General features: G+C 38.5%; 1 protein-coding gene across 1 annotated transcript in view; it reads right to left on the bottom strand.

Moving 5' to 3' along the window:
• Positions 1 to 5,913: 5,913 nt before the first annotated feature.
• The window catches only part of LOC128019841 (potassium voltage-gated channel subfamily H member 3-like), a 99,320-nt gene continuing 77,452 nt past the window's right edge, over positions 5,914 to 27,781 (bottom strand). The window contains exons 8-15 of the mRNA XM_052606120.1: positions 26,776 to 27,153; positions 22,906 to 23,105; positions 21,520 to 21,769; positions 14,197 to 14,411; positions 10,212 to 10,468; positions 9,461 to 9,561; positions 8,789 to 8,841; positions 5,914 to 8,064 (exon numbers count right to left, since the gene is read on the bottom strand). Of these exons, the coding sequence (XP_052462080.1) occupies positions 7,150 to 8,064; positions 8,789 to 8,841; positions 9,461 to 9,561; positions 10,212 to 10,468; positions 14,197 to 14,411; positions 21,520 to 21,769; positions 22,906 to 23,105; positions 26,776 to 27,153 (2,369 nt within the window). The 3' untranslated portion in view covers positions 5,914 to 7,149. The remainder of the gene's footprint in view (positions 8,065 to 8,788; positions 8,842 to 9,460; positions 9,562 to 10,211; positions 10,469 to 14,196; positions 14,412 to 21,519; positions 21,770 to 22,905; positions 23,106 to 26,775; positions 27,154 to 27,781) is intronic.

Consider the following 27,781-nt stretch of genomic DNA (forward strand, 5'->3'; position numbering starts at 1 on the left):
GCCATAACATTTTGATCACTATCTGGTGGCTGATTGGTCAGGTCATAAACCCCGCCCTCTCGAAGGAAACAAATGAGACGTAAGCTAAACTAAAAAAAAAGAATCAAATCATTCGTATCACACTGATGTATGTTCAAGTGCCTGTTTCTCTAATAAGTTTGCTTTTAATTAGTTATTTGTTGCTATAAAAACAGGGTGCGCTATCATTGTGAGGGGAGCCAGAGCTTGCATCTGGGAGCTTGCAATTGGTTCTTTTGGGCGGGACTCTGAGATTGTGGCTCTGCCTCACAATCGCTTCTGCACAGGGTCCAAAAGACGCCATTGGCTATACTGGGATATTCTGGCTTCAATATTTGTGGAATTGCGTCATCTATTTTTTATTTGTATTTTTTTACAGTCAATGGTTTGAATCCAAACAATGTTGTGTATCTTATGATATAAACAACTATCTTATGTAAAAAAAATAAATAAATAAAAATAATTTTTGGAAGAAAACCCAAAAAAAAAATAAAAAAATAAATAAATAATAAAAAAATATATATATAATATAATATATATTAGGGCTGGTAAGCGATTAAAATGTTTTATCTAATTAATTACGTGGTGTGGTGATTAATCTAATTAATCGCACATCAAATTTGGAAAAATTACTCTGAAAAGATAATTTAAAGTCTTTGTTGTGCAAAACATCAAACAGAGATTACAAAAAGTAGGTTCAGCAAGAAATATTTAGTTTGATAAAATTTATTACATATAGCCTACTCTTTTGGACCATGTGAGTAAATGATGACAGAATTGTCATTTTTGGTTGGGTGAACTATAACTTTAATAATTTTATTTTTTTAATTTTATTATTATTATCATGATAATATTAAATAATTTCTTTAATGAAATGATAATCTAAATAATAAATTAAAACTGCCAGTAGGTGGTGGTAAATGTCTTAATGATTAAGTCATCGAGTCATTTATTCATTCGTTTGATTCATTCAGGAGTGAAGTAAATCATTAGGCTTTTGTGACTTAAAGTGGGTCATCACCATCAGACCGATCAGTGTGTGATATCAAAGTACCGCAAGAACTTAGAGAGCAGACGACTCCTTGTGCTTTTGAATCTCTCTCGCGGTACTTTGATGTCATACACTGATCGATCTGTGCAGCCGCTTCAAAGCCAACACGACTATGGCCAATGGTTCAACGCCAAATGATTCGCCCAATTCGTTCAAAATGTGTAATAAGAAATGAAATACTGCTGTGGGTTGCTCGGGGATGACCAGTTCTGATTTGTCTTTATATTTTGGTTGGCAAAATTGAGCAAAACAGACAACATTGTGTCTAAAATAACACAGTATTAACCTCTTGATGAACTGTTGTACACTATATTGCAACTAGCCTACAGGTCGTTTGATATTTCTTAACTATGTGATGTAAATATGAGACACAATCTCAAAGGGGCGTTTTACCCCATATCTTGAATTTTAGGGACATTTTCTAAGCTCCATCACGCAGTAAGTTGTTGCTCTGCCTCATATTAGTCATCAATTGACTGTATGAAATGGCAGATGATCCACATGGTTCTGGGGCGGGGCAAGTGCTTGAATAATTTTAACGCGTTATTTTTCTCCATAATTAATTAATCTAATGAATGTGTTAAGTTATCCGCCCTATATAATTTTTTGTGTGTGTGTGAATTTTGTGTGAAGTTTTAAAAGGAACACATGAGTCTTTATTCTTATAAAACATCACTTTTTGTTTTATTGTCTTTGTAAGTGTCTCTCATAAAGCTCATTACAGTTAATAAAATACATCTGGACCCCTGTTTGCCTTGGGTCGTGCAGCCCAACCCCTCCCCCCATATATGCAGGCACATTCCTCATGCAAATTAAATGGACATGCAGGAAACCCCAAAGTCCATCAAAGTTCCTACTATCCATTTTCATACCCCCTGACCTAGGCAAAGAAAATAGAAACCAAAGTATTCTATTGTGTTCTAAACAAGGTGACCCTTCCCTATTCAAGCAAGTACACGTTGCTTGCGTCCTCACGTGCCATGCGTCCTCAGCAAACTAATAAAACGAGATGATATCAGTATGGTTGCAAGAGATGTGCCAAATGATAAGGCAGCTAGAGAATGAGGTGACACTGGCTGCTCAGTTTTAGCCAGTCTCTTGCTGGTGATCAGATATCAGTAATGCTGAGGTGAGCTTCATTACTGAAATCCATAATTCCACGGTGGTGAGAAACTAATTCAGTTGGAGGTGTTTCTGATTCCGTGGGCACCAGCTGCAAGAATCATCTGTGAGGTTCCTCATGGGAAACTCCTCATAATGACAGCAGATAAATACATACATAAACTCATTTAAATAAACAGAACAGTGGGATAAAAGTGCAGTCAGTGCTCTCTACTGTGATTTGACCAACAGCTTTTGATAAGTATTGTGAACGCTGAAAAATGGGGAGCGCTATAGGATGTTTTGTATATATTTAATGAGAAGGCACGCTGGCAGGATGGCTAAAGCTGTGTATATGTGTTTATTTCAGTTGAAGTTATGCTGACTTCTCTGGCTGTTTATTAGGTGTCATGCCAAACTCTCAGAACCCTGCATGGGCTGCCCAGTACAAGACATGCCGACCCCTTCATAGTCCGACTGCTAAATGATTACTGTTTCACATGTTACAATGATAGTAGTTTGACCATCTTGATCCAACGGTATTCTGATAATTGTCTTAAGTATGCCTTTTATGACTTCTTTTAAAGGAGATAGAATTAACTTGGGCAACAGAACATGACTTATTAGGCTACTATATGCTAGTGTGCTTGGCATACCATGCATGGTGTGTGCAGGGTCAAAAATGAACATTTGTCTATTGCAAATGTGAGGAAATTGGTGACATTTAAACCACTGAAATGAAACCAAATTATAAAGAAAATCAAGATGAGTTTTGTTTTATGATGGGTGGCTTAACTGATACAATGTCCTGCGCTACTTGCTACAGCTATACAATGGACAATGGACAAAGTGATAAATAAATAATTTGTGACTGGGAACACACACACACACACACACATATATATATATATGTATGTGTGTGTGTGTGTATATATATATATATATATATATATATATGTACGTACTCACACACACACACAATAGGGATCAAAATTAGAGAACAACCTACAATTTCCTAAAATTCAAGGTCACTTTAGAAGGGAAGGTTTTTTAAGCATATTTCATAAATTAAACTGTATTGTGAAGCACAGTATAAAAACTTAAATTAAATATTTGAAAAAGAATTCTGATCAAAATTAGAGAACACTAACAGATACCTCCAAGTTATTGGTGTAAATCTGGCACTTGGTGCTAATTTCCTTAATTATATGACAAACCCTATATAGCTGGCAGCATTCCTCTAATTTTAAAGGATTTTTTTCAGGATGTTGTCCAGATGTAGGCCAAAGCGATGACCCTTTCAGCCACTGCACGAGAAGTTAGTCATTCCAAATCTGTTCTCCAAAATTTCATCTTTATAATGACACTTGTTGATTCAAGTCCCCCAAAAGGGCTGGATGTCCATGTAAGACAAATGCACTAGAGACAGGATAATGGCATATTTAGTGGTACTGAAAGTGCAATCTGCAGTGACCAAACCTCTCATCAGCAGAATCAAAAGTCTAGATTAAATTTACTTAGGAGCATGTTGTCAAACATATTAGTGGAACAGTGGTATACACCCAGCTAACAGCCAACAGTATTTCAGAAAAGATCAAGTATTTGCAGATGCTTCTCCGATTTTGATATCCACTATCTATCTATCTGGACCCTGTATGTATGCGTGTGTGTGTGTGTGTGTGTATAAATATACAGTACAGACCAAAAGTTTGGACACACCTTCTCATTCAAAGAGTTTTGTTTATTTACATGACTATGAAAATTGTAGAGTCACACTGAAGGCATCAAGGGCTATTTGACCAAGAAGGAGAGTGATGGGGTGCTGCGTCAGATGACCTGGCCTCCACAGTCACCGGACCTGAACCTAATCGAGATGGTTTAGGGGTGAGCTGGACTGCAGACAGAAGGCAAAAGGGCCAACATGTGCTAAGCATCTCTCGAGGAACTCCTTCAAGACTGAGAGTGTGAAGTGTTTGAGAGTGTTTGCAGTAATCAAAGCAAAAGGTGGCTACTTTGAAGAACCTAGAATATGTTTTGTTTCACACTTTTTTGTTTTGTATATAATTCCATATATAATTCCACATGTGCTAATTCATAGTTTTGATGCCTTCAGTGTGAATCTACAATTTTCATAGTCATGAAAATAAAGAAAACTCTTTGAATGAGAAGGTGTGTCCAAACTTTTGGTCTGTACTGTGTGTATATATATAGTATCTCACAAGAGTGAGTTCATCCCTCACATTTCAGCAACCATTTTAGTATATCTTCTCAATGGACAATACTATAGAAATTAAACTTGGATATATTTTAGAGTAGTCAATGTGCTGCTTGTTTTACTAGATACATTTTCTGTCCTCTGAAAATAACTTAACATACAGCCATTATTGTCAATAAAGCTGGCAACAAATGGAGTACATCCTAAATGACAACAAAGCTGCGTGCCTTATTTGTCAATTTCATGTTTTTTTCTGCTTGATAGGACCATACAAATTTGTGTATCTTGTATTAAAGCAGTTAATATTTGGTGCTTTGAGTGTATTTCTCTCATACGGACCACTGGATGCTTAACATTGCTCCTCATGGCAAAGAACTCTCTGAGGATTAAAGAATTAGACTTGTTGCTCTCCACAAAGATGGCATAGGCTATATGAAGATCGGTAACACACTGAAACTAAGTTACAGCGCAGTGTCCAGGGTCATACAGAGTTTTTCCAAGAGGGGTTCCACCTGGAACTGACCATGCAAGGGCCGATCAAAGAAGTCAAGTCCTCATTCTGTGCATCAGGTGCAGAAGCTGTCTTGAAAAAACAGATGCATGAGTGCTGCTAGCTTTGCTTTAAAGGTTGCGGAAGTGGAAGGTCAGCTTGTCAGTGCTCTGACCATAGGCCACACACTGCAACAAGTCAGTTTGCATGGCCGTCATCCCAGAAGGAAGCCTCTTCTGAAGCTGGCTCACAAGAAAGCCAGCAAACAGTTTGCTGAAGACAACCTGTCCAAGAGCAAGAATTACTGGAACTGTGTCCTGTGGTCTGATGAGACTAAGATAAACTTGTTTGGCTCAGATGGTGTCCAGCATGTGTAGTGACATCCTGGTTAGGAGTACCAAGAATATTTGGTCTTGCCTACAGTCAAACATGGTGGTGGTAGTATCATGGTTCGGGGCTGCGTGAGTGCGGTTGGTGCTTTGGAGCTGTGCTTCATTGAGGGAAACATGGATTCCAACATGTACTGTGACATTCTGAAGCAGAACATGATGCCCCCCTTTAGAAACTGGGCAGAATGGCTGTTTTCCAACATGATAATGATCCCAAACACCGCCAAGATGACAACTGCCTTGCTGAGGAAGCTGAAGATGAAGGTGATGGGGTGGCCAAGTATGTCTCCAGACCTAAACCCTATTGAGCAGAAGATGAAGAAGCACCATGTGTCTATCATCCAGCAGCTCCATGATGTCATTATAGAGGATTGGAAGAGGATCCCAGCAACAACCTGTGTAGCTCTGGTGAATTCCATGCCCTGGAGGATTAAGGCAGTGTTCGATAACAATGTTGCTCACACACTTTGGACACAGTTTTGACATGTTCACTTAGGGAGTACTCCCTCTTGTTGCCAGCTATATTGACAATAATGGATGTATGTTGAGTTATTTTCAGAGGATATTAAATCTATACTGCTATACAAGCAGCACAGTGACTATTCTAAAATATATCCACGTTAATTTCTATAGTATTGTCCCTTGAGAAGTTATACCAATATGGTTGCTGGTTGCTTCTTGTTAGTGAATGTGTTAGGTGACCTGGGACAGTCTGGTTAAAACAAATGAAGTATTATGGATAATGTATTGTGACAGCTTATTCATTTATCAGTTCTAGAAATTCAAATATGAACTCGATTTACAAGGTGGGTAATTTGTAGAATAAAAACATGGTTTTGGTAATACAGAGATAAGAAACACCACCTGACAATTCCTGTATTCTGTGCGTGATTAGTGCACAGCCATGCAAGTTAATCAGTGCACTTTCACTTGTTATATTAAACTCCCATAGCAAGGTATGACCACAGCAGGATCTTTGCAGTTCTGGCCACCGTGCTTTGTTGATTATGATGCCTGTGAAGAACCTAGAATGCCTTTAGAAGAGGAACTTCATGAAGCTGTGCTCAGAGGAGAGTGACTGACTGGTGTCAGGTACTGAGGTGCTCCCAGGTGGTGAATGCCACTGTGGCTCTGTTCCAAATCATAGAAAGCTGTCTGCATAGGCAGCTACAATTTAAAGTAACATTCTAACCTTATAAATGACTGAATCAAAACCATTTTCATTTGTATCAATTGTCTCTCAACCTGACCAGCTGGCAAGTTTCCAAAACCCAGTCTAAAAGCCATCAAAACACATTAACCTATCTAACAGCACAAGAAGGTTGTTCACAGTTGATTCCAATAGAGTCTGACATACAATATTAGACTCAATATTAGTCTCATTTTCATTTATAATTAGGAACTGTTCCTATCAATGCTTTTCTTTGTTGACAATTTCTGTCAGCATGTAAAATAAGACTCTATATGGAGTCTACTGTGAATAAATGTAAAATCCTGTTGGTATTACCATGATTACAAGATTCCGATTTGTAAAAATGATGACGATGCAGATATCTGTGATGCATACATAGAAGAGGGACATACATTTAAGCCACATGCTCATATGCTTTTAAGACAGCATAATTTTAGCTGTCTACCATTTGAAAAAGGTGTCAGTACCATGCCTATCATACCTAAAATTGCTCTCTGTAAAAGTAGGTAGCTCACTAGGGTTTAGAACAGAGCCACAAGCTGTCCACTTACAAGAGTATTGTCCTTAAGGAACAGCAATCCGTTTTGTCTGTCATTCACAATGTAGTTGTGTTAGGGTAACTGCAGTCACAGCCCAGTTCACCACTCCCCTATTTGCTAAGTCGACTAATCGTAGTATTCATTATTCATTCTCTCACAGTGGCGGTCCTTCTTCATCTATGAAGGTGATATGCTCTGTGGAAGGCCTCCCTCCTGCTGCCCATTCTTGCATCTCAAACTCTAACTGAGGAGGTCTTGGCCTGGGGTTCTGCAGGGACTGTGAAGTGACAAAAGAGGCCTGGGTTTCTGGCAGGGACTCCAGGAAGCAGGGCAAGGGTGGGGAAGTGTGTGGACAAGAAGGAGGAGTGCACGACCGTGGCTGGACCTGAGGGGCGGTGGCAGTGGAGGAAGCGGACGAGGGAAATGGACTGAATCCCACCCTGTGGTCACCAGGGGAGTTATTGATCGAGGGTGGTGCAGAGCAGTGAGAGGGTGGTGGAGGTGGGGTGTCCTGTGAGGGGGCATGAGGTAGCAAACCTCTGCTGTGACTGGCAGGTCGGTGAGGACCCTGGCAGGGAGAGCAGGAAGTGGATTGGGAGCGGAAAGAAGGGAGCGATAAGGAAAAGGTTAGAGATGGGGATAGGTGGTGGCTGGCTTGCGGTGGCTGGGCCGGAGTTGCCTGGGTCCCTTCCCCCTCCATTTGGGCTGTCACTGGAGAAAGATGGACTGGCATGAAAGGTCCCCTCGAACAGTCTGCCTGAACTTGTGCTTGGGGTCTCTGCGGCAGGTTGGTGGGTATGAGACAGCTGGACAAACCAATGCTTCCAGTGTCTGCGCTGCCTAATAGGGGGCAAGCAGGTCTGAGTGGTGCAGACGATGTGACTGTGGGCGAAGGAGCTGGTGGTGTGGATATTGTTGGACCGCTGCTACTGCTGGGAGACGGAGGCATTGTTTGATTAAGGGCTGTCAGGAGAGGTTGAGATCCAATGACAAGCAAGGGCCTGAGGAGACGTGTCATTTCCTGTAGCTCTTTGCTCAGCTGAGAGACTTGCTGGGATAGACTAGTCATCTGTGAATGAAATCAAAAGAATGTAAGTTATGGTGCATATAGTTCTGGCTATAAAATCTGACTGGATGTTTTTCATTCAAAGAGATTCACATTAAACAATGTCCCAGGTAACTTTTTCCTTATCGCTGTAGTGATTACATGTCTCCCAAATCATTCCGCTGTCACAAAATTTAATCGCTTTAGGATATATAGAGCATTTCACTTAGTACCCAGGTCCTGATTAATATCTTTGGGCTTATTTTGCTATATTGACCAGCTTACTCTATATTACCCTGTACTTACTGATAGTGCAGCCTTTTTTTAAAAAAAATCAATAAGCCACTTGCCTTACTTAAAATGAGTGTAATGCATGGCCTCTGGTGACTTATTGGTTTTAGTAGAGCCTGATCTACTTTTCACACATCTTCAAAGATTTAAAAGCATTTTATATCCTGCATGATGTGCAATGTTGTAGTACTTAGGAGTTTGTCAAAATCCAAGACTGTATTTCTGGTCTTGCTCTTGTACTGGACTCAGAAGCATATGGACTCGGTCTTGACCCAGACTCGAGACCTACTGTATTCCGGCTCGGAGTACTACAATTCTGTACACAGTGTTGTACTACTTAAGACTGGAATTGGTCTGGAGGTTTGTGTCACACTGGCATCAAACCAGAGAAAGCATGGTCTTATTTATGTTAAATATAATTAGTTTAATTCTGATTTAATGTGTTTGTTTCATTTACCTCCTCACTCAGTTTGGTGATGCTCTGCTTGGTCTCCAGCTGCTCCTGGTTCACTGTACACAGATGCACACAAAACGAGGTAAGTTTGTTATAGAGAGTGTTAAACATATTTTTTAAGCTAACACATTGAGGGAGGATTGGATGGGTGAAGCAAAGTTTATTGTAAAAGACTGTTCCCTGGGCATCTGATGCATATTGCACGCAAAACTTGTTAGAGCTGCAATCTGATTGAACAGCTTTAAAGTCAATGTGCATCGAAATTAAAGTTGTATTAATAAAGTTCCCAGGCTGCTATGATGAATCACTGGGGAAAAATTAATAAATGGATTTGCTAAGGTTTGTAAAGTTCAAGGTCTGTGGCATCAAGACTTATCCAAGGGACTGAAGAGTTTTGATTGAGACATGTAGTGGGACAAATCTCCCTGAGCAGCAAAATATTCTGTATTGCTTTGAGGTTCATATTCAATTTCAGATGTACCACCCCTAAATGTCACGTAAAAAAAAAGTTGGCAGTTTTACATATTGGTCAGATGGTCCTGTCTAAGTGGGCGGTTCTTGGAAAGAATAACCTGCAGAATAACTCTGACTGTGCGAGACAGTCTAATTTTGGAAATCTCACTTCATAATATTTCCTTTCTGAAATCATATTCTGTCTTGCTGTTGTGTTTGTACCTGGGGAAGGGGATGGAGGACCGCTCTGAGGTAGGGAGGGACCGAACTCAAACCTTTGTGTTGAGCTGCAATTGCTTTCTGTCTCTATGCCATCCACAAACCTGCAGAGACATCAGACAAATGCACTGTTGTTCGTGTACAGCTGATAAAGAGCTGGTAAGAGATTCAATCAGCGTGGTTAAAATAACTGAAATACTAGTATTAACAATAGTATTAAAATAATTTTAGTAACCTTTATAATAATTGCCGTTCTATTTTAATATATTTTAAACTATAATTTATTTCAATGATGATTTCTTAAGCAATGTGTGACACTGAAAACTGAAGAAATGGCTGCTGAGAATTCATCTTTGCCATCATTTTTTATTTTTATTTTTAAATAGAAAACCATTATTTTATATTGTAAAAATTACTGTATTTTTAATCAAATAAATGCAGCTTTGATGAGCATTAGAGAAGTCCTGCAAAAACATTATAAAATCTTAATTATTCCAAACTTTTGACTGCTAATATAAAACTGCCTAGATAGAAGTGGATTCCTTAACATTTTGCTAATTAAATTCAAGCTTTAGATAAGCTTTGATTTCTTAGTGTAAAATTGAAGAGCCAATCACTAGAGCAGGCAGGATTCCAAACTGGTTGTCATGGTAGCTGGATACTTCTTCTAAATTATGTATCAGGAAAGTTCTTATGAGAGCCACCAGAGGGGCTGCAGCTCACTGAGGATGTGATGTGTGAGGTGCACGTGTACCTGGGGCTGAGTTCTGGAGGGGCACTGCTGAAACTGACCACAGGGATCTGGAGGGTGGCGGGTCGCGTGTGGTCTGACGGAGGGCGGAAGGGGCGAGGGGGGAGGAGAGGCGATCGCAGGGGGGAGCTGAGGCCCCGGGTGAGGCGAAGGGGAGAGCGTGGGGCCCTTGACACAGAGTGCTGCTCTTCATCATTCTCCTCGTCCTCACGGATAGCAGGAAGTTTCTTCACCAGACCACCGTTGCTTTCCCAGTCCAGCTGAGAGAGACAGAGCAGATTTAGTTATGTTATGCCTTCGGTCAGCAGAAATGGTATAGTCAGAGCTTTTGTCGTAATATTTTACTACTTATTAAAGTTTTTCTTTTTAACATGAACCGATATTTACTGTCTATGCACTGATTGATTTGATAAGTACAGTAGCTGTGTTGTAGAAACTGGGATAAGATAAGATAAGATAGAAAGAAAATTAGAATGAGGATGGTGACTGGAGTAATGGCCGCTGAAAATTCAACAGAAATACATTTTAAGATTTCCTTTTTTTATTAAAGTTAAAAAATCCTCCATTCATAGTCGTGAATAAAATGTTCACTTACAAATTGGGAGAAATCTGACTGCAATATTCGCATACTGAACAGTGGCTGGCCTTCTTACCTGCATTCATTCGCAAGCTAAATTGTGATCTTACATCTATTTAGCCATCTAGAATCGCTTTTCATTGTCTTGAAACTGGAATTGCGTTGAACCTAGGGTTACCTCTAAACATTAACACTATTCTACTGCTGCCTTGCAAGCATTAGTACTTGCTTCTAAAAATGCAAATCTAGGTATTAAGGAACAATTTACATTGTTGGTCTTCAGTAGCAAGTAAATCTAAAAATTATTTTCAAATAGGTAGTAAAGGGTCATGACCAGTGCGTGGCAGACTAACACAGCCTGTTGATTAATCTTGCTCCTCTTTTCCTCTCTACCATAGTTCTCCATCTCCAGCTCAACTCTGCATATTTTCCATTGTACTAGATTAAGGAACCTCAATTGGTTTTTGAACACTAAAATACTCTTCTTTGTAGAAGCTGAAATTAATTTCGATTTCTTCATTGTTAACTCTCAGCACTGCATGTTCTTAGAATGTCATAAAAAGAATGGCTGCGAGCGGTGTAATCCTGCGGCACCACAGAAGAGGTTGAAGAGAGGAGAGGCGGCACTGTTTATTTTTGATTTGTCTAAACACATAAAAGACTATGTCAATCACCGTCTGTCGCTATAGGGTGGCAAAACACACACACACACACAGCCCACATCCCTGTGTTACTAACAAACTCCATCACATAACTAGGAAGGAAAGAGACTGAAAAATATTAACAATTCGAGCAAATCTTAATGAACGTCTTCCCCATCTCTTTCTTCCCACCCCTACATTTGTTGTCCCCAATTCAGTTTGACTGAAATCTCTCCATCTTTATCTGCAATCCCCCTCCCATTCTCCGCACCCTGCCTCTCTTTTTCTTCACATCTTGTTTTTTCCCCGTTGCTCTCATGATCTCCACCCCCACGCTCCGTCTGCAGTCCCACACCCCACCTAAAGCAGAATTTATTTTTAGCCTTCTCTTTCCAATCTTAGTAACACTGACACGAGGGGAGCGTGTGTGTGTGCATGTGTGTAAGTTGCTTAAATTGGTGTTTCTACAGAAGTTTTCACTTTTTTTCCCTCCCCTTCTCCAGACAGCGAGAGAGAACGAGGTGTTTATTCTGTCTTTTCCATGTCCCTCGAGTCCCCAAATTCAGTCAATCACAGCTAAGTATAACAAGAAAGAGAGGAAAGAATCCATTACCTTTTCCTCCAAAGCCCCAGTGCACAAACACACACAGACAAACAGTAATAAGGATGCCCAATAATCCCACTTCTATTCCCACCAGCTCTGCAATTACGTGCAAATGTATGTGCGAGTGTGCGTTCATTGGTATTCTCTGTGCATTCTGGGGTTGCACACATGTGAAATGAGCAATGGTGCTGATCCGTTATGTCTCATGGCACAAACAAAGTTGATTTTTATGAAAATGAAGAAAATGAAGTGCTTGCAAATGCAAGTCACTGCCAAGATGTCAAGCTATTGTTGCTGGTTGCCAGGGCATTTCTATGCGGTTGCTAACGTGCTTTGAGAGCGCATTGCTATACAGCTTGATAGGGTGTTCTGGGTGGTCTAGGTCAAACAAATCCCTTCATAATGCTATGAGAAAATTGTATATTCGATTAAAAACCTATCGATTTGAGGTAGGGTTAGACTGCAACAGTATCTCGTATATATTTACATATGATATCCATGCCTCTCCACCAGCCATTGTTCGTTCTTTCCCTCTCTTTCTCACTTTATCTCCCTCTTTCTCTTCAAACTGAGCAATATCTTTCTCTGGCTAGAGTGAAAGCTGCATGTGACACCTTCCAGAAGCAGCACTGCAGGAAGAAGTGAAAAGGGCAGAAAACAGGCACCTCTCCCCACGTGCCTCTCGCTTCATTGCTATTTTTATCTTACAGGATCCAATCTTAGCTCGAGGCGCGGGGGACCCAGCCAGCACGGAGTCCCCGCCTTCCCTCTGTGCTATTCTTAGTATCAACACACACTCCAAACTGCAGCCTGCTGCTATTCCTGTCTTTGCAAGTTACACTCAAGGTTGGGAGAATGTATATGTGTGTTTAAGAGAGGGGTCTCAAAAACAGGCATATATCTGCATCCTGAAGACAAGGGGGGAAGGGGCTTTATCTAAGTCAGGGAAAGGACACAGACTTCGAGAATGTGCAAGAAGGAAGGAAAGATGCCTAAGACAGCAGATGGGAATCCATTTTGTCTTTACACACCCATACCCTCCAGTCTGGAGATCCTGGCTTATGAATTAATTGAGTAACTTGGAACTCTACATTCAATATGGACAACTGGGTGTGCAGTAGAGGGTTACAGATTTACATTTCTTACTTTTTTATTCATTTGGCAAATGCTTTTTTTTTTCTGAAGTGACTGTTCACACCAGCCTGGATGTTCAGCATGAGAAGCATAAATAGAACAGTTGCTCCAGGTATGAGCGTACACAAAGCAAAGCTGCACAACTTTCTGTCTCTAATTTGCTTGTCATCTTTTTTTTTTTTTGTAATTAAACAACACCAGTACAGAGACGAGAGCCAGTTCTGGATTCCTCCTCTGCTATTCACTGTTGTTTAGCAAAATACCTGTTTGTGAAAATGTTTTATGTTACAGCAGCGGCTCTGGGCGTTTGACCAAACGTGTATCTCATTTGTTGGTTTTCTCGCTTGTGCTGGCAAAGCAGCTAAACGGATCAAAGAACCAAGCTGTATCATTTTCATAATAGGAAATGTGTTATTAAAGAGCAGCAGTATTTAATTCTATGAGCGGAATCCCTGAACATAAACAGCTACAGCCTGACCAATAAAAGGAGAGTTTTACTCACATGTGACTTGCATATTTTGGCAGGAATACTGAAAAACCCAAGGAATATTGAAAAACCAAACTTCCACTACATGGCGAAAAAAAATCTACCAATGGTTTATTTTATATTGCATAGGTACTGTCCAAAAACTGTACACTGTATGTAATATGTTTTAAAATGTAATGTCTACTAAATAATTATATAAGACAAATTCAAAATAATTTATTAAGCAGAGAATATAAACCATAATGCTCATGAAGGCACTATTATCGTGTTTGTCTATTTGAATGATGCATTATTTATAGGACTCGTATCAGCTCCACTGCACAACTTACAATATTGATAATCCATTCCTTAGGCGATGTATTGACTCCTGCCCTGTACATCTGAGGCAATTGCCTCAGTCCTTCATGCACATAATTCAGGCTAAAAAAAGCACATGTACACACTGCTTGACCTTTACAGTCGTGGATGCAGAATCAAAGGTAATACATTGGGATTGTCACCCTTTGACCTGAATACCATCATGTGTGCTTGCAAGCATCACTCACGTCAGCTCCGCTGCCCTCCCGCAGGTTATAGGTGAGATCGTGCTGAATTTCGCTGACAAACTTCTGGGCATATTCAGGATAGAGGCGCAGCACTTCACGCAGTCCCTTTAGGCTGATGTACTGCAGGTCACAATATGTCAGTGCTTTCACATTTGCGTTGGTCTTGATCACCTGCTCTTTTGTCAGCGAATCCGATCCAATCAGGTCTCCCTTTCCTGTTTGAGAAAAGCATTTTATGTAAGTATTTTATGTAAACGTGTTAAGACAAGTAAAAAAAGACATTGTCTCAATCAAATTTAGATGATTCTAAGCAAAACCATTCTGTTCTAGGTTTGAAAATGAGACACAGGAGGGGCACACAAGGCAGCATAGAGGCTAAAAAATATGTTCTAGTTTGGTGCAAAGGGACTATGAAAGCAGTGACAAATTCTGAAGTGTGCAAAAGTATCTCAGCAGTGCATTCTGGGAAGGCACACCGGTTGGCACACATTGGAGGCAACTGAGTTCAGCAGTGCTGGAGAGAGATGGGTGGTAGGATGCATCTTTCATCAAGTAAGCAGGTGTAGTAATTATGCAAGGAATATGTGTGTGTTTGCATGTTTGTACTGTCATGTTTACAAGAGCTCTATGCATCTTATCTATTAGATATCATGGCAGATTTGTTGCTCTTTTACCCCTTGTTCTCTTCTGCTTCCCTATATGAGCAAAACCATGATTGTACATTGACGAAGGAGCCATGTATTCTGCCAAAAATTTAAAACTATGCAAACTATGCATCAATTAAAAAAAATCAGAACATATGAAAAAGTAATGTGGTAGAAATTTTACTTCTGACTGTTCTGCATGCAAGGTCTTTACTGATATTTTCATGTTCTTGTAAACTCTTGATTTGTTAGTTGATCCACTACAGTAATTCCATATTTTCATTTTTTTTTATTACACAACTTTTTTTGATCAGGACCATGAAATTAAAATCGACTATTCTTATATTTTATGGAAATGGTATTATATTTGTATTTTTTAAAAGTGCCCTCATAATCTTTCAATAAAAACATTAGCTTGTCCACATTGTCTCAACATCTTTTGTCTAATGACATTCGCTCAGGTTCGATAACTGGGTAATGTTGTCCAATGGCCAACTGAGTTTCAACCCTTTTCCTCAAGCAACCAAACACATAAAACATTAATCTATTCAGTTTGCATCACCCACTTTCTATAATCCAACCAGTTCCCAAAATCACAATTTTTATTTTCTTGTTTGAAAAGCCATTTCATGTGGATATACATCATATATATGTGTTATGTGCTTCGCCATGAAAGTATCACAGAAGCGTTATTTTTATGATGGTTTATATATAGCAAAAAGCATGAAGTGTGCATGGGATTGTAGCAAGAAAAAATTATTGGTTAATTTCAATTAGTTGAATAACAGAATTCACAGGATTCTTTGGAAACAGTACAGTAAATATACATGAATGAAAAGAGTCGATCAAGACCATTTGTGTGCATTCAATCCATAGAGTTCAAACTTCAGGCCACACTGAAATGAGCCATGTGACAGGACCTGAAGAGGAATCTTTCTCTCCATCTCTTTGTTTCCTCCTTTCCTTGTCTCTATAACTGCTTTCTTGTCCTCTCTCAGAATCAGTCTTTCATTCTCCTTATAGCCCCAAAAAGACTAGCTCTACGGTGCAATAACACTTGTAATGTCATTGCGAGGTGACATGAGTCTAGGTGGAGAAAGCTATTTCATATCCCAGCTTTAATTAAGACAATCACTCCCCATTCAAACACAGCTCAGAGACATCTGGGTGTCTGTGTGTATTTATTGGCCTGGTTCTGAGAATAAGTGTTTATTGCTGTCAGTCTTGACTAATCATTCACTTACATTTCATTTTTTATCAGTTATAGCAAATTTGCACGGTGTCTTTCTGTCCTGCTCTCTCTCTCTCTATCACTGTTTTCCTGGCTGTCTCTCTGTTTGTCTCGTTCTCTCTCTCTCCAGTATTCTCCGGAGCCTCCTATGGATCCTCGGGTCAAGCTGTCAGATCGATAACGCCACAGGAAAGTGCCATACTTTGCATGTGTGCAGGTGATGTGTTTCGACATCAAACGCAGATCTTTCAAACACTGAACCAAACAGTGTCTCGGTGACAGTGAGAACACAGGCAGGCTATATATGTGTACCTGAATGAGTGTGTGCATAAGAAAAATATTAAGCAGCACAACTGTTTTTAAAATTGATAAGGTTTCGCGAATTAGCATATGATTTCTAAAGGATCATTTGACACTGGAGAGTAGATTCATGGTTGCTGAAAATTCAGCTGTCATCACAGGAATATATAAAATGTTAAAATATATCAACATACCAAACAGTAATAATATTTCACAATATTACTGTTTTTAATATATTTTTTGATCAAATAAATGCAGCCTTGGTGAGCATAAAAGACAGGCATAACATTATGACCACCATCCTAACGACAAATCACCTTCTTCCCATATTGCATCCTGGTGTCATGTGTTCCCCAGGTAAGCAACGCACACACACCCGGCCATCCACGTGATGTAGAAGAAAACATGATTCATCAGACCTTTCATTGCTCCATGGTCCAGTTTTGATGATCACGTGCCCACTGTTGGCACTTTCGGCGGTATACAGGGGTCAAAATGGGCAGCCTGACTGGTCTGCTGCTATGCAGCCCCATACGCAACAAACTCCAATGCACTGTGTATTTTGACAGCCTTCCATCAGAACCAGCATTCACTACTTGAGCAATCTATAGTAGCTTGTCTGTTGAATGCCTAATACTGTATATCTCACCCGCTAACTGGTGCTGTGATGAAGAGATAATCAGTGTTATTCAATTCACCTGTCAGTGGTCATAATGTTATGCCTGATCGACATATAATTATATAAAACGCTGTCTAGATAGGCAGTTCACTAGGTTTTGGAAAAGAGCTATAATATGCAGAGTGAAAGAATTTGTCTGTCTTGTGTTTATTTTCTCTGTACTGCATGTTCTTTTCCCCATTCCTTGATTCACTCCCTCCCACATTATTTTTCACGTGTGTGGAGATCTATGGTTCTCGCCTTCATGTGTCAGCCAGTATTAATAGTCAAAGCACTTTAATAATGCATTAACCATCAATTATTGAGTGTGCAAGAGAGAGGTGGATGTGGCCTAGGAGCACACCAATATTTGATTTGATCAGAGCAATAGAGTCCGGGCATTTGGAGATAAAGAGACTCACAGACACACAGGAACCTTTAGCATGGCGAGAGGTTTAGCTCATCGTTTACTGTGACCTTTTGAGAGCTTTTATTTCCAGATTAACTGTAGGCACTGTACAAGAGGAGGCTCTGATATGACAAATAGTTTATTTATGACTGTTAAAACTGCAAGCAGATTTATTATTTAATTTTTTTTTTTTTTTTTTTTTTTTTTTTGTCCTTTGGCATGAAGAAGCTTTTATAGTGCCATGTAAATCAATGTCATATTATACGCTATCTTCTAGATATTGGATCACTTGGTATATCAAGCATGCATTATCCATTTTCCACCCAAATGTTTTATAAAGGTTTGGCTCCTCATGTTTTCATATGAGGGGTCTAAGAAACCGAATGTGTGGATGCATGTTGAGCAGCTGCTCCATGTTCAGATGAAAAGAGAAACACGCGTTGAACATTTCATAGTCCTGCTGTCTTGCCGTTTAAAAAAAAAGAAGAAAAAAAAGAAATATATATATATATATATATATATATATATATATATATATATATATATATATATATATATATATATATATATATATATATATATGCACACACACACACACAATAAAAAAGCAACAGGAGACAGAAATGGAAAGAAAAGGGTATGGCAAAGAGGGTCCTAGGTGACTAAACTAAAAGGACACAAAGAGGCAGAGAGAGACTACAGAGAGGATGTATTCATTGTAATCCATCCTAATACCCTCAAAGGCATACGGATGATGTCTGTGACAGCACTGCATTGATACATCTCAAACAGGACAGCATTCGTCCATTAAACTGGCTCATATGCTCTGGTGCAAAACATTAGATAAGGATTATGAAAAAATCCTTGGATTATGAACAAATGAAGGAGGTTCTCCATGTTCCTCTGCGTGTGTGAGTGTGTGTGTGTGTTACCAAACCCTAAAGATTAAGAATCATATGATGCAGCAACTAACACTGTGTATAGTTTCCTTCTACTAACCGCTGAAGGACGTTCATATGCTGTTATCTTGCTTCTAGAAGCTTCACAGCAAGGTTTTTGTGCGGTCTTTTTGATGTGTACATCAACTAGGAATGCTTTAAGATGAAGTTTAGCATTTATTATTATAATAATAATTATTATTATTATTATTATTGAATTACCCACAGACAGAATCTGTCTATGCCAATAATTACCATTTGAAATAAAACCCTGGGCTTTCTTTTATTTATTTATTTTTAATTCCCCCCCCCCCCCCCCCTGTTATTCATATTATTTTATGCATGTGCTTATTAGTATGTTTTTCTCCATTGTAAAGCGAACTGATTAGAGCAGCATGACACAGAACAGTCCTATGTAAATTAAGCCATTAGGGAAAGCAGCAAAGGCAATGTATCACTAATGCAAGTATTTGTTTTGGGTACTTTCAGAACCATATTTTATGTAATTTGGGCCCAATCGTATGGATTTATTATTATTTTTTTTTTTTCTGGTCAGTAATAGCTGAAATGTAAAATGTCTCTTTATATGCACATATACAACAAATGCCTTTCAGAAATAAAGAAATATTAACTTGAATGAAAATTGTGACATTTAGCTCAAGAGTCATTGAATTTCTGCCCCATTAACATTGAGTATGTATCTAGTAGATATCATTAGGGTATACACTACCGTACAAGATCATGTGTTTCACAGAAGAAAGGGGGCATTTAGATGGATTCTATTGCTATTTGTCATCAAAAGGAACTTACAGGGCAGTTACTGCAGCAACCAGTAGGCTAAGTGCCTCGCCGAAGGACACAATAGGTCATAAAATCATGAATCCTCATGAATACTACTGGGTTTGACATCTGGGGTGCTTGCCAAGCTCATTAAGCTCTACAATACCATAAAAAACACTGACCTTTTGTAGTGCAGTGGATGGAGATATATTCACACATTTCCAAAATATTTAAACAGAAAACATTTCATTGCTAACCCATGAGTGTCTCAGATTCGAGTAACTACATTTCCTGAAATGTAATACTATATTCATCAGATTCCTATGCATTTACTGCGTTTATGTGAGGTTTTCTTCAGATTTTTCTTCAAGGACTGGAGGGTGTGTTAGGAATGTGAATGTAATTGTGGGCATGACAGATACGGTGCATGGAATAGCAATCACAGATTCAAGTACATGTGAGCTGGATTGCTAAAATCTCTTGCATAAAAGCACAAGGTAATTTCAGGCTGCAGGCTTCATATTTATACCAGCTCGGGGCAAAAGATGTTCTTAGGTTAGTCAACTAGTCCAAAGCAACATAGCCAATAGTAAAAGCGAGGAATTTGTAGGTCATCAGATAATGTTGTGAAAATCCTAGAAAGCTGCCCACTGAGAAAGCATTCTTAAGGACAAATTTAAAGGCACGTATCCTCGGCAGAGAAGGCAGAAAGCTCAGTGAAACCAGTTGGATCAGTCGAGAAAAACATACTGCACATTGTCAATATTCCATTTCATTCATTTGAAAGTTTAAATCCAATAAAAATAAAACATTAAATTAACATTTTATACTATACTATACTATACTATACTATACTATACTATACTAGTATTGTGTTGAGCCTCCTCTCTGCTTTGAGTGATTTGTGTTAATAAATTAGCATACTGTTGGGCCTGTACAATTCATAGTAATATTACACACATTCCTTGTTTGATTGATTGATTGATTGATTGATTGATTGATTGGTTGATTGATTGACTGACTGACTGACTGACTGACTGATGTATGCATAATTCTGCGCCAAATTTGTGCATTTTGCAGTGTCAGTCTAGTGTAGCAATCCATGAACACAGAAGTCGCTTTTAAACTAAGCAACCTTCTTAAGGTCATTGTGAAGAATTTGTGTGAACAACTTAAACACAAGTAAAATTTCAACTAAACTGACTATATTCTGCAGGTGAAAATTGCTGAACAATGGTAAATGTAACGCTCATTTGGAAGGTAACTGCTTACACAGGCATCTCACTATGTTTTGGAGCTGAGATTGTATTTTTGCAGCTTGCAAGTCATGTATTAGCAAGCACATTAGAAAAACCACACATCACCTCGTTATCAACAGCAGCTGAATATTGCAGATAATATATGCATTATTATGCATATCAAAGGAAGACAATTAATGAGAAAATGAAGCCAATGAGCCGAATATGTGTGTATAATGGGGGGGGGGTAGTTACTGTTCAGGAGACTTGAAAATTAAATGGGAATTCTCCTTGAAACAAAAAGAACTACAGATAGTGGGAGGAAGAGATTTGCTGAGCAAGTGTGTTTAGGTGGTTTAAAAGACCAATTATTTAGCTAATTTGTAATGTCTGAATTATGTCCGAAATTATACATTGATTTTAATGGATGGCGTGTGTGCATGTGTGGGCAGTTTTTATTGTATTGGCCTGTCTCAATATCACATACAGTAGGAAGCACAACTAATAGTGACAGGTAGGAGGAATTTAAATGGGCTTTGAAATTGCTGTGAAATTGTAAAACAGAAGCCACTGAATCAGTCAGCATGACTGACACACAGATATGTATTTGCACTAGCTGTAGAGTGTTACCAGTGAGCCTTGAGTCTGTATGTAATTGTTTCATTTTGTTTTCAGTTTTCCACAGTTAGCAGCACATGTGTCTGAATAATAAAAAAGTGAGATTATTTTGTGCCACAAGTGACACCAAATAGAGTTGAATGGAATCTGTTGCTCTAAATGGCAGTGTTTAAAAAAGGTTTGATTGCGATATACAATTCTTGTTCAACAGTTTAAGTACAAAAGAACATTTGGGGCCTTTATTAAATCTATAATTATTTCAATGAAACAAGAACAAATTTCAGCATAGATTTTTTTCAGAAAATCGTAAAGTAAATTGTCAGTTTAGATCAAATTCCTTCTTGTTTCATCATTGAGCCTGATTTTGTGTGTGTGTGTGTGTGTGTGTGTGTGTGTAGGGTGAATTAAGGTAATTTGGGAAACATTTTGCAATTGAGCTGACTTGCAAAAAATTGCACAATTATCCTATATTATCTCCTGAACCCTATGGTTTGTGTGTAATCTCACCCAGTATAGCCAGCACAGTGTTGTCCTTGAGCACTTCCATGGAGCCTGAGCAGACAAAGTAGATGGCCTGCAGAGCATCACCCTGGCGAATGAGGAACTCTCCTGGAGCACAAAAGGAGGTTTTGATGATAAGCGACAGAGAGCGCAGACACCCTCGACTGGCCGACTCAAACAGAGGCAGCTGGAGAAGCTCTTTATTCAGGTGCATAGCAATGTCAGCCCGCAGTTCATCTGGGAAGTCCTTCAAAAGCTGGGAGAGAACAAAGAGATCTTTTATTTGAAGCACTGACTTTTACTTCTCATTCTTGAAAAGCATAAAACATATATATTTACAGTTCTTCCTCAAGGAATCAATTGCAGCAAAGAAACTGCAGATAAGTCTTCAACTTAGAATTTAATGGGAGATGATATTGATATCAAAGCAAAGAGATGGTTGTGAGTTATGTAATAAGTGTTTTGAATTGGGCTCTTTAAATACATTGTGATTGTAAGAGTGCTCTTGTTAATGAGCAGATCAGAGTTATGGATGAGACAGAGAATAGAAAGAGAAAATAAATTAAATTATAAAAGATAAGAGGGATTATGAAACAGAATGAGCAATAGAAAGAGAGCATGGTGAAGCGAAAAGAGAATAAAAAAGGCTAATGTGCTTAGACAGATGCATCAAATCACACTAGTGAAATCAAGAAGGCCAATAAAGTAATGCAGATTGGAATCAACTGTTGTATAGAAAATGAGCTAAAGTTACATACAATATAATACTATGAGTGTTTTTAAATGCAAAATGCATTCTCTGTAAACGTTAAAAAACATTTTCTCATGGAGGTTTTGGAATATCGAATCAATTTTGCCAGAGTGAACAAGTTTAGCCAAGTTCACATGCTACTCTGTACTTAATAATTAAGAATTTACTATCAAAATAGGATCAATAGGATTTTGTTGCCTTCTTTTTCAGGTCAAACTGTTAGATATTTATTTACGTATTATTTATTTTTGCACAAGAAATTAGGTACTTATTAATGAATGCACCTCAAAAGAGGCACTTTGCACAAATACAGTATATTTCGGTGTCATATAAAGTCACATTTTTAAAAAAAAATCTAATTTTATATGTAATGAATTCAAAAGTTTCTATGTTAACTGACCTCTATGTAAAAAGTACACTACTTACGAAATGTACCAAGAATTTAACAACTTCAAAAAGTGTCAGAGCTACTGATCCTCTCAGCATCAAAAAACCAAGAAAACCCAACAAGTTTTCAATGAGTAGATCAGAACAGTAGTTCAGTAAGTCCAACATGACTGCACATACTGTCTGCACTTTCAGTACAACAATTTGAACATGATTTATAAATTGTGGACTTGATAAAAGTTTAAAAGTACTACCTCGCTGACATCGATGCCATTGTTGACAGACCATGTGGTCTGAAAGCACTCCAGCATGCGCTGCGCGAGGGCCTTTGGCAATCGATGCACTCGGATGAAGTCTTTGAGGTCTTTGGTACGAGTGTGATAGAGAGAGCGGCGTGAGTACATCCTCTGAATAATGGCTGTCACGTTACCGAAGACCGCGGCATGCATGAGTGCTGGGGAAAGACACAAAAAGCTAACATTTCAGGCGACTTAATGAATTTGAACAATGACATTGTTGTGCTTTGTCTTTTTGCACCAAGTTCTTTCAATGTTTTGACAACATCATGACAGCACTTTAATAAGGAAGTACATTTAAAATGTTATAAATCATTTTCTTTAAACAAGTTTTCAAACTTGTTAATAGTGATGTGACATACAGCCAAGTAAGGTGACCCATACTCAGAATTTGTGCTCTGCATTTAACCCATCCAAAGTGCACACACACAGCATTGAACACATATACATATTTACCTCTATATACACTTTTAATGCTCAGTGGAGGAAGTGTAACCTCACAAAAGTGTTTTATCAAGTAGTTGCTTTAAAAGTAACACCTAGCTAGTAAAATACAAAACAATTGTTTCATTGCATTGATGGACAGTCCTTTGATTTTGTACATCAGGATGCGCTCGTGTTTATGCCAGACATGCAATATCCAGTCTTTGTGATGGCCACTTGTGATCCGATCGCCTGAGACAGATTTTACCAGGAGTTAAGGTTTAGCCATTTGGTAAGAAGCGGATTAGTTTTAACATCTTGCTCCAGCCTGTTTTCTTTCTATTGCTATTTATATATGTTTCCTCTGCATACATTCAGTTCAGAGCAACGGTTTTCACTCCACCACCAAACTCTAAATCATCTATTTATTTAACATTTTGAACTTTGCCAACATGAGTGTAAGCAATCGAGAAGGACTGGAGAGTACTTATGGAGTGCTAATTCAAGTCTACACAAATTGTTGCGGAAATTGCATGCCGCTCTTCTGTTCAAGAACTGCGCTCAGCGTAAGTGGCTGCACCTGGGTTATGTGGCTTGGATGAGATTTTTGATGAACTCCATGAAAATCTTCAAAGTAGGTGAAATAGGGCAACAGAATAATTAAGAGCTAATAAAACCTGTTTCAACCACCTGATTCCTGTAGGAAGGACAAATGAGTTCTCTTGCTGAATTTTCTCTAAGAAGGGCGATTATATGGAGACCTTTTCTTATTTCTCGTGTTTCAGTTTGGTCTCAAACTGTGCGGCCAATATGAACTCAAACATTTCTCCTCAAATCATTGATGTGGAGGCACTTATTGAAGAAGCACTTCAGAAAAGGCCTTTTCCACAAATACTGTACACATTGGTACAGTTATTTTAATATCAGCATTACTTAAACATCAAGTGTTATATTTCATAAACGTTATTTATTTATTTTTTGCTAAAAAATGTAGCTTAAAATTCTAAATAAAAATGATAAAGACATTGGCAATAGAAACAGCAATTCCAATAGAAGATGAATTGAAAATTAGACAACAGTTTGACCTCCTGAGGTTCAGGATGATTAACAGTTAGGCTACTCCATGTGACCTTGCAAATTGCACTGAATCAAATCAAACCTTTATTTCTGCTAATTAATTTTAGGATTTAATTTAAATTTTTTGTTAAAGTGATGGCTCAGATAAAAATTATAATTCTGTTATTCATGTTCTGTACACTATGACAGAATTTTCCGTTTGGGTTGACCATTCCTTTAAATGAAGCATATCCAAAGTTAATTAAGTCAAGATAAGAAAGCTAAGCTTAGCAAGCTTAAGCTAAGAAAGCACAGCCTCTGGGAAGTAAAGCTTTCCACTGGATTAGGTGGTGGACATTATTTTGTAGTCTGATTAATATAATAAATATGCTCAGTCGTTTCACATAATTATAGTAATTTTAGGTATGTCAGTGTTCCCCAAATACCTTCTGTGAGTATGATCTCTTGTGTGTGGGTGGGAGCCCAACTGTCAGGTGGCTGGGACAGTAATGGCCCTTAGTGGTAGGATTTGTGCATGCAGGAAAGTGTGCATGGATTCAGCCATCCTCATTTGGCCCTCTTAAGCGCAGTGAAGCCTGTGTCTCTCTCTTCATGGCCCATAGGACATGCCTTAGATTTCAATCCACTCTCACACCATCTCCCTGAAACCCACATAGGGCACATGCGGCCGAAAAATCATTACAACTGTCTCAGCAGATAGCAAGCCGCTCCATTTATGTGGCGGTCAAATCCAGATGTTAGAAGAAAACGGCTAAGAGTGGCCATGGTAAGCCCCCTTCTTCTAAGAATTAAACTGGTTAGGATGTATAAAGGACATCAAAAAATCCACAAAAATATGCCAACACTAAGGTTTTGAACCATACAAATGAAAACAGGCTGAATTAAAACTTTCAAGTAACTCGTTTTGTATTAAACATGAAAGCAACATGTCGTGAGACATAGAGATTGTTGTCCATTATCATAAATTGATAAATGCAGGAATACAGGACTAATATGTACTCAACCAGCACTACTTCTACAAATATGGTTGAAAATTCGGAGGTATGGTCAATAAACCTTACCTACCCCTAGGAAATGTGTGGAAGATAGAGATAATCAATAAGTAGCAAAGCTTATTGAATAACATGGTCAAAGGAAATGTTGGTGCTCTAAGAATGGAGCCCTGTGGGAAATGTAGATTAAAAGTAAATGAGGTCAGATGGACACGCAAACTTAATCGTCACTGCTAAAGACTACTCCAATAAAGCAAATGCACCTCTGTGTCTTATCTTACGAAGAATGCAGTCCTTTGGGAAATTCAGGGATAGCCTATAGAAGTTTAGCCCTTGGGGAAAATGCACTCATTAGTGCACTTGATGTGGACTTGCGCTCTTCTAGTCTTATTTTGCATGTCTATGTGGAGTCTACATAATTCTAGGGAGTCTCATCTATAAATATAGTTGAATAGTTATAGTTAAAAGGGGTGCTCATGTGTGCCTCCATTTGTTAGTTTATCACAAATGTTCATGAACTTTATATTGGCCAATCATATGGGAATGCATGGTTAAAAAAAGAAAAAAAAGAAAGAAAAAGAAAAAAAAGAAAGAGGTTTAATGTTGATCATCATTTTTTAGACTAGATATTATTGATGTTTTCTTGACTTATTGTGCTTTCATTTTGTGCCTTTTCAATATTTAATCACTTTGTTACTTTACTTTCAATGACCATGTATAAAACGTTGTTAACTATATATAAAAAAACACAATTAGCTGATTTATGTTTTTCAGTCTGTCCCAAATGTGCATTATTAGATATATACAAACACACCAATTTGTATTATGGGGTTGTGGAACCATCATAATCATTTTAAGCGTTAAATCATCACTGCTTGAGAAGACTAAATATTTTTTTCTGAATATTGATGTCTGGTGGGGGTAGAAAAGATAACAAAGGGAACATTTGGATTTTAATTACTGTTAGCTGATGACTAATTAGCATAATTATGGATTGTTTTTTTTATATTTTGTCTATTTTCTTTGACATCACAGGAATAAATGACCTTTTAATATATATTCAAATATAACATTTACTTTAAATTGTAATAATATTTCACAATATTTTAAAATGCAGCCTTGATGAGCACATGAGACAACTTTCAAGAACATTAAAAAATCTTGCACTTTTAAACAATAGTATATATAGATATTTTAAACTGAATAAGAAAAAAGGACACCCCAAAAAAATCCATTATCAATATCTTGAAATCAAATTTTTTTATCCCTGTAGCAAGGCAATATAAATCCAAAAACTGAAATCATTTAAAAACGTGCAATGTCTTTTTGCACTGACCTCCAATCAGCATGGTGCAGATAGAGAAGATCTTCTCTGAGTCAGTATTAGCTGAGACATTGCCAAAGCCCACGCTGGTCAGACTGCTTAAAGCAAAGTACAGTGATGTCACATATGAACTCCGAATCGAGGGCCCGCCTCCCAGCACGGCTCCAGTCTGTCCTGTGTTTGAAGTGCCCACTGGCTCCGCTCCTGTTGTGTTCAATTGGCTCGAGTTCCACACAGACTCATGTCCCACCAGATCAGTGCCGTTCCACTGGCTTGAATTGACCACCAATCCATCCAAGATGGTGGGGCGCAGTGAATCAGGAATGAGGGATGCAAGAGGGGACAGAAAATAGGGGGTGCCCAGACGTTTACCCAGCTCATGCAACCAGCCTACGAGAAAGGAAGAACATTTAATTTACTCATTTGGCATATGTTTTGACCTTTAAATTTGTCTAGAATGTTCTTAATTTATCATAATGTAATTTTAGTGATTATTCTAACAATCAATGTTTTTTTCCCATTTGTGTTTGGCACTATAACTACCCAAAATGCAATAAGGTTATCACTTAAAACTTTTTCAGTGAGTACGTGGCTACTGTCCAGGGTTCTTAGGTCACTGACAGAACTGAGCAGATATAGAGTAACTGGCCCTGTCCATGGTGCTGAATTAGAAGCATTTTCAATGTCAGTTGGTGTGCAGTCGGCTGAACTTTCCTCTCGAGACTCAACTTTCGTTCCCTGTGTCACTGGTTCTATACATCTTCATTATTTCTCTCTTCTCTCCCTGCTTGTTTGTCAGTAAGTGTCTAGTTTGGAGATAGTGTAGGTACAATATATGGCATTTTTGAGAGTCCGAGAAAAACTGGCAATGAGACAAAAGAGAAGGTCAGAAAGGGAATGATGGAGATTGAGGGGGAAAGGTGAAAGATAACCTCTTGCTAGCAGTTGTCAGAGAAGGTTTGATGCACAATCACACGTAACAAAAAATCCTTTACAAATACATGAACAAACACTCACT

The sequence above is a fragment of the Carassius gibelio genome, chromosome A9 (assembly GCF_023724105.1).
Source record: "Carassius gibelio isolate Cgi1373 ecotype wild population from Czech Republic chromosome A9, carGib1.2-hapl.c, whole genome shotgun sequence".
NCBI lineage: Eukaryota > Metazoa > Chordata > Actinopteri > Cypriniformes > Cyprinidae > Carassius > Carassius gibelio.